At 38.6% G+C, this 14,800-nt stretch overlaps 1 protein-coding gene across 1 annotated transcript in view; it reads left to right on the top strand.

Moving 5' to 3' along the window:
* PHLPP1 (PH domain and leucine rich repeat protein phosphatase 1) overlaps nt 1-14,800 on the top strand; it is a 206,022-nt gene that overhangs the window by 141,545 nt on the left and 49,677 nt on the right. The window contains exons 5-6 of the mRNA XM_040632453.1: nt 10,107-10,253; nt 10,854-11,084. Coding sequence (XP_040488387.1) covers nt 10,107-10,253; nt 10,854-11,084 — 378 coding nt within the window. The remainder of the gene's footprint in view (nt 1-10,106; nt 10,254-10,853; nt 11,085-14,800) is intronic.

The following is a 14,800-nucleotide window of genomic DNA, read 5'->3' as shown; positions in this document are numbered from 1 at the left end:
AAAAGAGGATTAAAATAGAAATGTCTCTCTTTAGGAAATGCTTTCATTTGCATCCCAGCAATATGTCCATTGTAATTGTTGCCAATATGGAGTGTTCTCGATTTCCTTGATTATTATTTTGGAAAAATTATGTCTGTGAGTTGTAGCTTTCCTCTGTTCTGCGGCAATTCTTAAGAAAATTATTCTCAAAGAGAGTTTTATCCAAGCTATGCATGTGTTTATTTTTGTTTTCTAGTCATATGAAAAGGTGATACGCCTGTTTTGCTTGTACTAAGAGTCATTAGTGGTGATTAGGATTAAGATGGAATGGTTTCTGTGTATTTTGGCTCAAGTGTCGAGAAGCTGGTTGTGTGCCACGTTAGCATTTGTACATTTGTATGCATGCTGAAACTCCCAGAAGACCCTGGCAGGTGTTCACTGGGTGCGAGGCTGGTGGACTTTGTCCTAAAGGGACAACAGGAAAAATCACTGCACCAAGAAGCAGAGAAGTCACCAATAAGAGTTCATTCCCAGGGCAGTAGAGTTTGGGGGTGTGAGAGCTAAAAGGAGCTGAGTCATGGTTTCTGAAGAGGAGGTGTTCCCAGCAATTCTGAAACAGGCCCAGTGACTCAAATATTTCTCAAATGCCACCGCAGCCGCAGACACGTCCGAGAGGAACATGGGGCAAAAGATACTCTTTCTTTCCTTCTGTATCCAGGAAAGAGAGCCTTTTAAGTCTTTTGCAAATTGTCTTGCTTTCTGACATAAATACTATAGCATTGGTTGTGCTATGTCATACCTGGATTAGGGCAAAAATATTTAAACATGGCTGTAGGACGAAGTTCACGAACAGTGAAGGTCTGCGCTAGAAGAGTCAGAATTTAACATGCAAGGAGGATAAATTAAGAAGTTGCTGACTGACATCTCTTTCACTCACAGTTTAACTAATGCTTCTCGAGAGAACGTGCATTCAATACACGGTTTTTAAAAGTACTTTGATACTCTTTCCAAGGTTTGTCCTTCTACAGATAAAAGAGACAAGTTACTCTGTCAAATGAATTGTTTAATCAAAGTGTTTTATGGACTCCAAACTGCAAGGTGGGCTCTTAGGAAGAACAAGAAAGCAGGCATTTGATTTTATAAATTATCTTGGGGATAAAAAGAGAAATAAATAGTAAATGTAGCTTGTTTTTTACCTACGCTTTTTTCTTAGTCTGTTTTACTTGAGCAGTAGTAGGCTTTCTCTTTTTGTTCACTATTCCCCTAGTATATGAAATTGAATGAATATTAAATTGAATGAATATTGAAAACGGTGATTTATTTAATAAATGGTGTTGGCATAATTAACTACTAGACAAAAAAAAAAAATCTCTACCAAGCATCACCTGTAAGAAGTAAATGTCAGGTGAAATAAAGATCTGAATGTACAAAATAAAAATACATGAATATTAGGCTGTATGGGAGAACTTTTGTACCACTTTGGCGTGAGGTAAGAGGACCTTCCCAAGATCAAGGTGAAAAATATAGACTCCATCAAAGAAAAGATTGCCAAATTTGAGCAAATAAAAAAGATTAGTTTGTGGCTGAAGTCATCATTAACAGAGTGGGGGAAAATGAAACAGGAGGCTAGGAGTGTCATGTGACACATAGCAGCATATGACACTGGGTGTGGCAGTTAATATTCAGGGAGCTCCTACAAATTAATAAGTTAAAGACAAATAACCCAATAGAAAAACAGGCAAAGGATATGAATGTGTATTCCAAAGAAGATGAACTTCAGAAAAAGATACTGTTTTTTGCCCATCAGATTAGCAACAGTGGAAAGGATGCCAACATTAAATGCTAGTGAAGGAAGCATGGGAAGGAACCCTTTCCAACATGGGTGATTGGGAGTATGAATTTCTACAACTTTTTGGTAATTTTGCCGTACGTATTAAAATTTAAATTGTACGTATTCTTGGACCCGTCAGTTATACTTTTAGAAATACAGGTTCGCAATCCTTGACCCAAAACTCTTGAGGCATTTGTGCCTCAGATTTCAGAGAGTTTCAGATTATTAATAATATAGACATATATATTGTAAAGCACCTCTCGCAGGCTTTGGGTCTCCATAAGCAGACACGTTTATATTTCTAAAGAGAACAAATTCATATCAGAATATTCACATCAGTTCAGATTAGCTTTTGTCACCACATGAATCAGTGAAAATTTTTTAACTTCAGAGGCTGTTGGATTTCAGAATTATGGGTAAGTCATCAGGCACTCATAAATACTGCAAAGTGAAAGCACTGATGCACAAATGGATATGCTGAATATTCCTAATAGCAAAAAACAACTGGGAATACTCCTAATGTCAGTCAGCGGAGGGCTGGAATCAGTTGTGGTACATTCATACTCTGTGTATTATGCAGCTGTCAGAAGAGTGAGTTAGACTTTTACCTACTGTCTCAGAAAGATGATTTGTGTGTAGTAGATGAGAAAACAAGCTATAGATAAAATGTGTGTGGTATAATCCCATTCAAAAAATAGGGGAGGGAGGTTATCTCCTCTATTTATGCGGTATGGGTTCTATAGGGAGGAAAAGCTTTGGAAGCCTGTATACCAAACTTGACACAGGTTATCTCGAGGGGGATGGGATTTGGGAGGAAGTAGGAGAGACTGTTAATGTGTTCTTTACATGCTTCTATAGTTCAGCTTGTTAAAATGAGCATGTATTATTTTGGTAATCAAATAAAAGCAATCCTTTTAAAAGCTAATATAGTGACTATTACAGAGCACTGACAGCCTGGCAGCTCTCCACTAAGGTACAGCCACTCTGAGCCATTAGGGAGCCTGCTTTTCATAATTAATGGAAAGCAGGAGACTAAGCCCAGAGCTAGGCTTACAACTCCAGCCCTCGAGCAGGTCCTTCATTACTTAATATTGGAGCCTAATAATTTCCAAAGTGTATTAGCGTGTTCCCCCACAGGGAAAAAACAAGTGAAACATGGACTGTTACTATGAAACGGAAATCCAATCACCAGGGAATCTTTTTCTAATTGACCCACTTGTAGTGAGTAATAACTCCAGAAAATTATATTGATTTCTCTCTGTTAGAATCATTGAGTAAAAGAAGTATGGTTTCCTCTTAATGAGTGTAATGTGTAACTCCCGTTTAATCACATTTGAATAGGTTTAAGAACAGGAGTACCTCTGTCATACTGTTATTTTATTTTATGGTCAAATTTTCCTAACCTATCCTTAGTTCCTGAAAGAAAAATTACTAAAGATTTAGATGGATCTAAAGCTAATTATTATGTCTCCAAATAATCATCATACTATTTATTTGGTTTTGTTTCCTAAATATCCTTAAAGAACTTTGTCCATTGCGTTTTGAGTGTGGGTAGATTGAGTGAATACATGCTGAGAAAGGAGAAAGATGAAGAGCGTCTAGGATCGTGACAAAACAAGCCCCCCGGGGCAGGGGGGGAAGTTAATAAAAATCAGCATTTATATTTGTTTATTTTTCCCAACTTTGATATCAGGGAACATTGGCTTTTTCCTTCTTGCCCTTGGGAAACATGGCTCCACTTCCTTTTGTAAGGAGCACTTGCTCCCAGGTAGCTTTTCAGAGGCCAGAATGAAATAAGCTAATAGAGCTGTGGTTGATCCATTGAAAGACCTACATATCTGTCTAATAAAGGTAGGGACATTGGATGCAGGCATGCGATGCATTTTAACCTTTCAGGTTAATTTAAGAAACTAAGTACCCTTCCCTTTTGAAGAGGGAGTCACTTGGAAGATAATACCTGGAAATTTTAGTGACTAAAGAAAACAGTCCATTTGAAGCTGAGTGTAGACTGTAATATGTCAGACAGCACGCTGTCTGGATTAAGATGGAAGCTAGGTGAGGGCAGGGACATAGTGATTGCTCGATTCCCTCAGGAGCAGTTTCAAAATAGGTGCTGGTCCTACTTTGTTGTTAGTGGTGGTGTGAAGTTGGAGAAAGAAAGGAACTAAGAACATTAATACAGCTATAGTATCTAGCTACAGTATCGTTGTTACGGTACTTTTGATTTTATAGTGTAAATACAGAAGGAGATGCAAATGAAAGAAGTATCATCAATTTGGCAAAGCAGTGATAGTGTCAGCTCCACTCTACCATCTTTCTGCTTGTGACCTTCCATCATTTCAAGGCCCCCACCCTTCCCAGGCAATCCCGCACTTTGTTATATGGTCCTTAGGATACCTAGTTTGGAAGGGACTTCAGTTTTTCTTTGTGAACACAATTAGAGTTTTCTATCTTTGTAGATGATCAAGTATTTAGTTGATTGCACTTGTCTTTTTTTTTTTTTTTAAGACTTATCTATTTTAGAGAGAGTGCACAAGGTGGGGGGGGGGTTGGTCAGGGAGCTGAGCATAGAGCCGGATGCAGGCTGGATGCCACGACCCTGAGATCATGACCTGAGCAGAAATCAAGAGTTGGAGGCTTAACCAGCTGAGCCACCCAGGTGCCCCTGGCTGCACTTTTCTCTGACATTTAGTATTAAAAAACGAAAGTGTACCATGGAACTTTGTGTTAAGTGAGACCTGAGTTCTAAAAGCCCACAATGCCCATTACCATTGGCTAAATGTAGTATTATAATACTGCACCTGTAACTTTAAGAATTAACTAAGATTACTCTGTTAGACTCCGGATAAATGTTAACTTGATTTTTTTGCCCTACTTTGAGCTCCATTATAGAACAAACGGACATGAGTTATAGCTCTTTCCTTAAAGTAGATTGAGTGCTCTGCAGAGTGAAGTCAGGCTTTGCAGGTTGTTGGGTAGTTTGTGAGCCCTAGGTGTGCCTGAATTGCTTTAAATGGAATTGCCCGTCGTGTTCAGAGTATTCGTCGCCCTCCATTGCGGACAGTGCGCCACCCTCTGTAGGGGGAAGTAAGGCTGAAAAAAGAATGCTTTCCATACTCTGCTCTGAGACCACTCTTTGACCCGTGACTTAGGATTATTAGTAACTGGACCTATTTATATTGAAGTCTCTAATAAGGGGCGCCTGGGTGGCTCAGTCGTTAAGCATCTGCCTTCGGCTCAGGGCGTGATCCCTGCGTTCTGGGATCGAGCCGCGCATCAGGCTCCTCTGCTGGGAGCCTGCTTCTTCCTCTCCCACTCCCCCTGCTTGTGTTCCCTCTCTCGCTGGCTGTCTCTCTCACTGGCTTTCTCTGTGTCAAATAAATAAATAAAATCTTTAAAAATAACATCTCTAATAAGATGTAATAAAAGAAGAGCAGGAGAGATGAGAAGTAGCACTGATGCTGAAAGTCAGTATATTCAGGTTGTCCGTGACATGTAATTTCTCTGAGCCTCCTTTATCTGTGAGCTTGAGAAATGAGAGAAAATGACTTCAAAGGCCACTTTATTCTCACTTTAGGTAACTGAGAAATGAAGACGACATATCCACTTTAGGTAACTTTTTTTAGCCTTGGCACTGTGTGTATGTACGTATAACAGGTGTTTTTAAAAACAAACTACAGTTTCCTGTCCTTTTAGTTTCTAAAACATCAGGAAGAGTCATTCCTTATTAACTGCTAACCCGACCATTATAGTTGTTACAATCATCATTAGAGTAATTTTAGTTAATCTGAAATTTTGTGATGTTTTGATTCTGTTCTATACGCCTATATTGAAGAGCTGTGAGGAATTATCTGTATGAGTGAATATAATGTAACTTCATTTTAAGGACTTAATTTTAGCATTTAAGAACTGTAATAGTAAAAAAAAAAAAGGAAGTATAATAGTAGTTTAAAATAAAATTATTTAAAATACTTTACCAAATATGTATTTTTCCAAAGCCAGCCAGTTTTATTTTGGAATCTGGGTTTGTGTACATTTGATAATTTATAGGGTTCACCTATTAGCATGACAGAGCTTAAAGTCCTATTTTGCAGGAGATACAGAGATTTCTAGTCTTTTCTTCCCTAACACTATGTCATCCCCTTGCTCCCTCCTCTGCATTCTTTTTGAATGAAGGTAAAGGGAGGAAAGGTCATCCACTCTCCATTTTGATTTCTTATCTCTCTTTTAACTTAAACATTGCCTCTAGGTATCTCTTCCCCATTTTAAGACCTGAGAGTAGTAGATTCTAGGTTATCTTTCTCTGAAGGGATTTTTGAATTGGCAGATGCCTGTAATCTGACTGCTTTCCACATCTGTAAAGAAAAAGTGGAACTCTAAGAAGGGTAAGGGTTAGAGTTTCCAAAACAAATGAATTTTAATGTGTTCAGACCAAGAACTTGAGTTCTCAGAAACAATTCATGCTTTGTTTGCTAAACAAGTCTGCTGAACACTGTGTTCTTTTCTGGGAAGAATTTGGGGGATGGGCTGCACAGGAAGGAATATGAGGGATGTAGGGAATGTGATGAGAAGGAAGGAAAGAAATTTAAGAAACTTATAAATCAGAATCGACCCTTAAAATGTACAGGTGTAGGGCAAGAGTCTAAATGGAGGCCTCATGCCATATATCTACATATTTAAGTTACAATTAAGCTAATAAACTATTAAATAAAATATGTTCTCTCCTCCTACCTTAACAGATCAATGACTTGCAAGCATAGATTCAAGTTTAGAATCCTCAGACCCCTTAGGATTCCACACTGGATAATGACAGCATGGGGAGATACGGCCCAGTGGCCCAAATGTCTTCTCTTTCTGTCTCTAGCTCCATCCCTCACACCAAGGACTGTGGACGCGCTGTCCCCAGTTCTGTCCACGCCTAGGGCCTATGGATGAGGGCCTATGGGTGTGGGGAAGAAGCCCACACAAGCCCTGAAAACAGGTTTGGTGTCATTTGGGTAAAGAATTCTAGAAATCTGCTTACTCTTAGTATGGAGAAGATGCTTCTCCATGAAAATGTAATGTGAGACACATAATTTTAAATTTCTGGCAGCCACATTAGAGAAAGTAAGGAGAAATAGCTGAAATTAGTTTCGATGATATATCTTATTTAATGCTATGAATCAAAATTGCTGTCTGTTCTAAAAAATTATTAATGAGTTTGCATTCTTTTTTGTATTAAGTACGTAGAGAATATCTCAATTTGGACCAGCCCCATTTCAGGTGCTCCGTAGTCACTGAGGGCTGTTGCTGTCTTACTGGACAGCACAGACTCCTTGTTCTGGGACTAAGGACAATTCTCTTTATTATAAGGTCTGGTAGTATTTTTATCATTGAATCGATGCAAAGAATAATCGCTCTTCCTTATATTTAGAGCCTGTGGCCATTTTAAAATTCAATTGTATATATACATAGGACTATGGAGGGTATTTGTTAAGAGTTTTATTTTTGTTTGTTTCTTCAACTGCCTTTACTCATTCAATTTAATGCATTCCTTTGTTGTCAGGGCTGGTGTGGTTCTAGTAAATTTGTTTGCAAAGATGAATATACCCTCCCCCACCCCCACCATATTATTGACAAATACTTTTCCAAAAGCCAGCACTCTCATTTGCTCTCTTGAGTAAGTCTTGGAGTTGTAATCATTTCATCTCCACTCTATTGTGTTGAATAATGTCTGGTAGGTCTTTTTCCTTCCTAGAGGAACCTTTTTTTTCTAAGTTCAGTTTAATTGTGTGCATATTTTTAAACTGTGGCCAGTTCTACCAAATGAGGAATCATATCTAGAAAGTAGGATACTGTTTTTGTTTGGACTAGAACAGCAGTTTAATCTATTTCAGGATAGAATTGGCAGATTTAGAAGGACAGAAAAGCACCCAGTTAAATTTGAATTTGAGAAAAACAACAACAAATTTTTTTTTGGTATAAGTATATCCCATGCAATATTTGGGACATACTTTACACTAAAAAAAATAAAAGTTGTTTATCTTCTGTATTTTATCTGGCAACTGTATTTTAAGACTCCTTTAGTCTCTCAAAAATTGAGGACCCCAAGCAGGTTTTATTTATGTGGATTAAATCTATTGATATTTACAACATTAAAAACTTAAACCGAGTATTTTAATATATATTTAGAAAAATAATAAACCCATTCTTGTTAGCATATACATTTTTTATGAAAAGTAACTATTTTAGAAAACAAAAGTAGGTAGAAGAGTGTCATTGTTTTATATTTTTGCAAATCTTTTCATGTCTGGCTTACTAGAAGATAATTGGATATCTCCTGTTTCTGCATCCGGTCAGGTGTGTAATCACAAAGACCATGTGGAAATCTCCACTGGACACCTGAGAGAAAAGGAGACTGGGAAAAGGCAAATGGCACCTTAGTATTCTTACAAAAGTAGTTTTGACCTTGGGAATTCTCTTGAAAGGGTCTGAGTGGCCTCTTCCAGGGTCTTCCAGCCATGCTTTGAAGACCTCTTGAACTAGGAATAATGGAACCTGTAATTCTAGCTCGTGTAGTATAGATCATGGATGCTTTAGTCAGAATAAAGGATAAGCACTCTTTGTTTTAAGAAGGCCTAATGAATCACATTGTAAAGTATAAAGCAAATTAAAAGTGATTATTCAGGTTTAGCAGTTAATTCTTAAGGTTTTGTTTTGTTTAATTTAAAATACTGTTAGGTCTACACTTTGCCATTCAAGAAAATTGCTATTGTAAAAGAAAAATCAGAGTAACACTTTTAACCTGTCAGGTAGGCCCGTTGTCACCTTTCTGTTTAGAATAAACTTTATGTTGCTATTTAAAACAAAGCTTAGGGGCACCTGGGTGGCTCAGTTGGTTAAGCATTTGACTTGATTTCGGCTCAGGTTGTGAGGACAAGGTCTTGAGACCAGCCCTGCTTAGGGCTCCTGAGCACGGAGTCTGCTTGTCCTTCTTTGCCTGCTTGTCCCTCTCCTGCTTGTGCATGAGTGTGCTCTCTCTCTCTCTCAAATAAAGAAATTAAATCTTAGAAAAAAATTAAAAAATAAAGCTTAGCCTTTTTTATTATAAAATTCAACAGTTGGGTCACACAACAATTTCCTTAAAATACTAATTGGATTGAATTGGATTTATTTTTAAGGTGTGTGTGTGTGTGTGTGGTCTAGGCATTGTACTTACTCATCAACATTTAGGCTTGGTCAGTTTAAAAAATAATTAGAATAATGCAATAACTAATCTGATTCTCATCTCAAATAAAAAGAAAGGGTAGAGGTCAGCAGTGGACCATCAGAGAAGTAAAACACAGAGAAATAAAACTTTAAAGATGACTTCTTTAATCGCTGGGACAACGGAGAAAATGAAAGAGCCATTAACAAAAATAGATCAGGAGGAAGTGCTGGTCTAGGGAGAAAGATGCAGGTTGAGTTTCGCACTGGAAATCCTGTAGGGTAGCCCAGGAGGCAGGAGATGCTTGTGGTAGGTTCGAGAGAGCTGTTCAGGGAGTAGTAAAACAGTTTCTAAGGAGGGCAAGGTAAAGAGAGAAAGGAAAGACACTGGCAACGCAGAGATCTGTGAGAAACACTTAACTGTGGAGTGGGGAGGAGGAGATGAAGAATAAAAAAGAAAGAAACCTAGGAGGAAAGAATCAAAGAGTGTTGGAAGAGGCTGGGTGAGGAAAAGGTCATGCAAGTGAAATGAGAAGAGCTTTTCCAGAAAGGGTGTGTGGTTAGCAGTATCAAATGTTGGGTTGAGATTGAAAAATGATAATTGGTTCTTAAATTTGGAACTATTAGAATTTGGTTCCCTAAGAGAGTGTGTAGTTCTGATAAATTAATTTTTTATTTCGGGTTTGTATTTGGGGAGAAAAGAAGCAGAAAGATTTTTGACTTGTGTGGATAACACAGAAATTCGGAAGGGTTACATCTGCCTGTTCTTTCCCTCTCTCTCCGTTATCACGTAGTGGTGTGTTAATGAAGCTGACCCCAGTAAAGCTAAAACAAACAAACAAACAAACAACTTCAGCAGAAATCACGTCTTCAAATAGTCTCATTCTAGACTGACAAATTTGTTTGTTTTTAAATGTTTTATATTTTAGGTTAAGCACTGGCCTTAGAGTCTGAAGAGGTTCACTCCAGCTCTGCTGCGTGCTTAACCTCTGTGGGCTCATTTCCTCCGCAGTTGAATTGGGTTAGATTATCTCTAAGGCTCTGCTAAAAGAATGTGATATTGTGCATCTCTGACATTTGTTTTTTCTTTCCTTTTGTTTTATTGTAACAGGTTCACCAAGTTGAAGAGTCTTAACCTTTCCAATAATCATTTAGGGGACTTCCCATTAGCAGTCTGCAATATACCAACCCTGACCGAGCTGAACGTGTCCTGCAACGCCCTGCGAGCAGTCCCAGCAGCCGTCGGAGTTATGCACAAGTGCGTACCTGCACAGTATCCCTCGGAGACCCCCGGGAAGCTGCACTAGGGTCGCAGCCTATGCGATTAGTTAACTTGTTATGTTGGTCATGTAAGTCTTGGCTCCAAAGCAAGAGATCGGGCTCTTCTGGAGAGTTCATTTATTAGCTTTTATATGCTTTAGAGTCTTGTGAAAAGTTAAAATATCCTTGTTTAGAACTGAAGATCCCCACAGATGAGTGTGTGTACCCATGGGATGATATGCTTACTTTCTCATTTTCTGAGTATGTTGAATTTTAAGACTTAATATTTAAAGTAGCAATGAAAGATGGGTATTGGGGCTCATTCACACTGTAGTTGGCTCATATTGTTCCCATTTATGCCTATCCAAGTTGGGAAAATGGGTCATAGTTTTGGTTTTCAGTAAAAGATTAAGATGCTTATCTCTGATCTTTTCTCTGTGGTGTATTATTGCCTCGGGCCCTGCCCTTATGCATTTTGCAAAAGATAGTTCATTTTCTTTTCCTAGTAATATGATCTATACTTATGGAACTTGTACACTGATAATAAACATGTAAAATGTACACATTCTCTTTGTAATTCTTATCTTTTCTTTACTAGCTTACAGACATTCTTGTTGGATGGGAACTTTCTCCAGGCCCTTCCTCCTGAGTTGGAGAATATGCATCAGCTTAGTTATCTTGGTCTTTCTTTCAATGAATTCGCTGACATTCCAGAGGTTTTGGAGAAATTGACTGCTGTGGATAAACTTTGTATGTCTGGAAACTGTATGGAGACCCTTAGGCTACAGGCTTTAAGAAAAATGCCTCACATTAAACATGTGGATCTGAGGTAACTATTTCTAAGAAATAATTCCCATTTAGGTGGTCGGCTTATATTTAGGAGTAGGTTATAGCCCTTTTGGTGACATTCTTCTGCAAGGCAAGCAAGCTGGTTAGTTGCAGTTTATGGTGAATGAAAACTGTATCATTGAGAACAGAATGGATATTTTTTCTCTTTGTCCTCCTTTTCTGTGGCTTGAGACAGCTAACATCATTGAGCATCTCTTCTTTCTTAAATTTTTTTCCTTCCTTGATTTTCCTAAGGTAATATGATGTATTCATTAAATTAAATTAATTTGTTTAACTTATTTATTTTAATTTCCTATTTTTTTTATCCATGGGGCTCTGCCCTTAGTTTACTGTTTTCTTTATAAAAATATAAAATTCACAACCTCTCATTAGGCCCAAGTTTGGCCAGAACCTCCACTCTCACACCTCACAAGAGCAAGGAACCTGCATTTTGAATCCTGATCTTGCTAAATTCCAGCTAAAAACCTCTAGCATAGTCCTTGCTACATGCTCAGTGATCATCCCTTATTAGTATGTGAGGTTCAGTTTAGTTTCTGACATACAAAGAACCAGTACACAAGGAGGAAACTATTCTAAATTTCTCTTTTTTAAGGAAAAACAAGAGCCTGTCATGGGTCTGAGTTCCTGAAAAGCAACTTATCAGTCTTAAGCCTTCATACTAATTTGCCCAATTTGATACTTTTTCAGCCAGACTAATTCCTCCATTAGCCAGGGGTTGATGACCACATACTAATGATGTTAAATCTTGGGCAAGATATTTAATGTCTCTGCAACTGTGTTCTCATCTCTAAATTACGGTTAATAACAGAACCTAATTCGTGGAGTTTGGGAAGGAATTGAGTTAAATGCCTCACACTCCCAGTGTGTTTTATGTATCATTCTTATTACCTAATTGAGGGCTCTTCTTTACTCACGGAACCTGCTCAGCTATCATTCTTGGACTCTTTACACCTCCCATTTGTCAAAGGTGGCTCTTTCTTTGCCTTACTACGCCCTCTCCTCTCTGTTGGTAACCTTAGACCCTCACTCAGACCTGTTGACTTTTGTCAGTATAAAGAAGCATCATCTTTTGCTCCTTTTCTTCTGCATTTATATGGTCTGGCCTTGGAAACTCATTTATTCCAGTCCTCAAAGAACTGCTTGCCTTGGGGTGCCCGGGTGACTCAGTCCGTTAAGCATCTGCCTTTGGCTCAGGTCATGATCTCAGGATCCTGGGATTGAGCCTCACATTGGCTCCCTGCTCAGTGGAGAATCTGCTTTTCCCTCTCTGTCTCCTGCCGGCTCATGCTTGCACTCTCTCTCTCTCTTTCTCTCAATAAATACATACATACATACATACATACATACATACATACATACATAAAATCTTAAAAAAAAAAAAAAAAGAATTGCTTGCCTTTCCCTTTCCTCAGACTAAAGAAATCATGCCTGTTGTACCTGGGGAAGTGTTGGTTAGCAATTTGCAGACCTAGAATTCTTAATTTGAAGAGTACAAATGGTAATACTTTATCTGACTTCGAGAACTTTTTGGAATGTCACAGGAGAGGGCACTAAACACTCTGTTAACTTTCTTGTTAACTTTCTTCCAAAATTGTTAGTTAACATTATTTGTCTCTGAGTTGCTTGGATTTAGAAACCCTTCATATTAAAGCATTTAAGCCCTTCTAAATGGAGCCATCTAGATTTCTGGTTCTAATTGGATCTTTTTAGATGAGGTCAGTTACAGGACATTTAAATACCACAGTAGACGGGACACTCTACATGTTCAATGATTGTGCCTAGCTTCTCTCTTCCCTCTGGGCAACCGAGTGGAGAAGGGGAAGGTCTGGTCAGATTTGCTTGTAATTCTGCCCTAGTATTTTAAGTGGAAGCTAGTGGGAGGACTTAAGGAGACTTTCACTTAGTTTCTCCAAAGGGATAATTTTATTGGGTTTTTTACTCCTTCAGATGGAAATGTAACATCAGATTAAAAGTGATAGTTTATCATTTTTCTTTTAATCTTATTCTTTTTCCTCATATCAACTTTCTTTGAGTCTGATATTATGTCTTCTGTGGCATCATTAATAATTCCTCTTTCCCCTTTGTCCAAACTGTGGATGTTTCCCGAGTCTCTCCCTACTTTGTTTGCTGCCTTGGTGGTCGCCTGTGCCCTCAGGACTTCATCATTCATCTTCCATCTCCATGTTGATTATTCCCCAATCTTTCTCAAACCCTCATTTCTCTTCTCAGGACTAATTCCACTTTAGCTGCCTGCTGGATAATTTCTCCTTGGTTCCCTACATTGACCACACTTAACCACAGCCCTGTGAAACAGTTCAATTTCTTTCTTTATTCAACTAGTTCTTTCCCTTGGATTCCTATTTTACTGATAGCAACATCACTTCATTGCTTCTGTAGACACAAAACTTTGGACCCTATCTCTGGTCTACCACCAGATTCTATCAGTTCTTCTTTCACACTAGTTTCTCTCTTTGTCCCTTCCTTTTCTTTCTCGCTGCTGCTGTTGTCTCCTGGCTGAGACATCTGTTTCCATTGTGTAGCCTCTCAAACAAGCACAGTCTTGCCCAGAGCCTTCAATTCTTTGGCTGAAGGTATTTAAACTCTTCTTATCTGGTTTCAACCTACTAACCTGTGAATCCGTTGGGGATGAAGGTCTAGCTCAGAGCTACTCAAAGTATGGTCCTCCGACCTGTGCTGCTAAGCCAACTATTTGCTACATTTCCACAATGAAATATGTACAGAAATTGAGACTTACTGTTTTAGAAACATACAGTGATTTGACATTGCCACAATTTGCAAGTAGACGCATATAAGTAACTCATCTCGTTGTACGGGGAATATACTAGTTTAGTTGTTGGTGAATTCGCACGGGGAGCCGCCTGTTGTAGGCTGTGTCCTGGTCATGTGCAGTAAGACGACACATCAGTCCATGATAGATTAGACGTTTAGAGCAGAGCTCATTCACCACAGATAATCAAGAAACACTGCTCTTCTTTATCCTTGCTATATCCAGCGTTAGCGCTTAGCTGGTACTTTGACTAAGCCCCCCTTGCAGCCTTTCACATGCACTGCACTCCTGCACTCGTGGGGAGTTCTCCCTGTGCTCTTCTCTTCAGTCCAAAGGCCATTCTGCCCTAACTCATGCACTGCTTTCTTTGCCCATTTATATCTGTTATATTCTGCCTACCCTGGGGATTGAGATGAGGTGCTCCGTCTACTGCATCTTTTTTGACCATTCTCTGTATTTTACATTAGTTATGGCACTTATCACATACTTGTAGTCTTTATATTTTAAAGCATATGTGCTTTTCCTCACTAACATACTAAATCTGTTGACAAACACCTTGTTTTCTTCATCTCTTAGTGACACAAAGCCATAGGTCATCATCCTGGTCATCACCATGTCCTTCATTGTTTGCATACTATGGGGACATACTGCATTTGATTTTCTCAGCTGCCTTGTAGGACAAGGAAGGTATTATCCCCACTATACAGATTAGAATTGGGCTTAACCAGAAATATTAGGTGACTTGTTCAAGGTCGTACGCCAAGTGATGAGCAGCAAACCGGCACTAGAACATAAAGCTCTTTCATACTGCCTGTCTACACACAGTAAACCTCAGTGAATATTTATGAAATCAATAAAATGGTTCTGTTAACTGGGGATTCTTGGAAGGAAATTTTAATCATATTTTG

This window comes from Ursus maritimus, unplaced genomic scaffold (genome assembly GCF_017311325.1).
Source record: "Ursus maritimus isolate PB19 unplaced genomic scaffold, ASM1731132v1 scaffold_18, whole genome shotgun sequence".
Taxonomy (NCBI): domain Eukaryota; kingdom Metazoa; phylum Chordata; class Mammalia; order Carnivora; family Ursidae; genus Ursus; species Ursus maritimus.
Note: the sequence above shows the minus strand (reverse complement) of the source record. Positions and strands in the feature narration are given on the sequence as shown.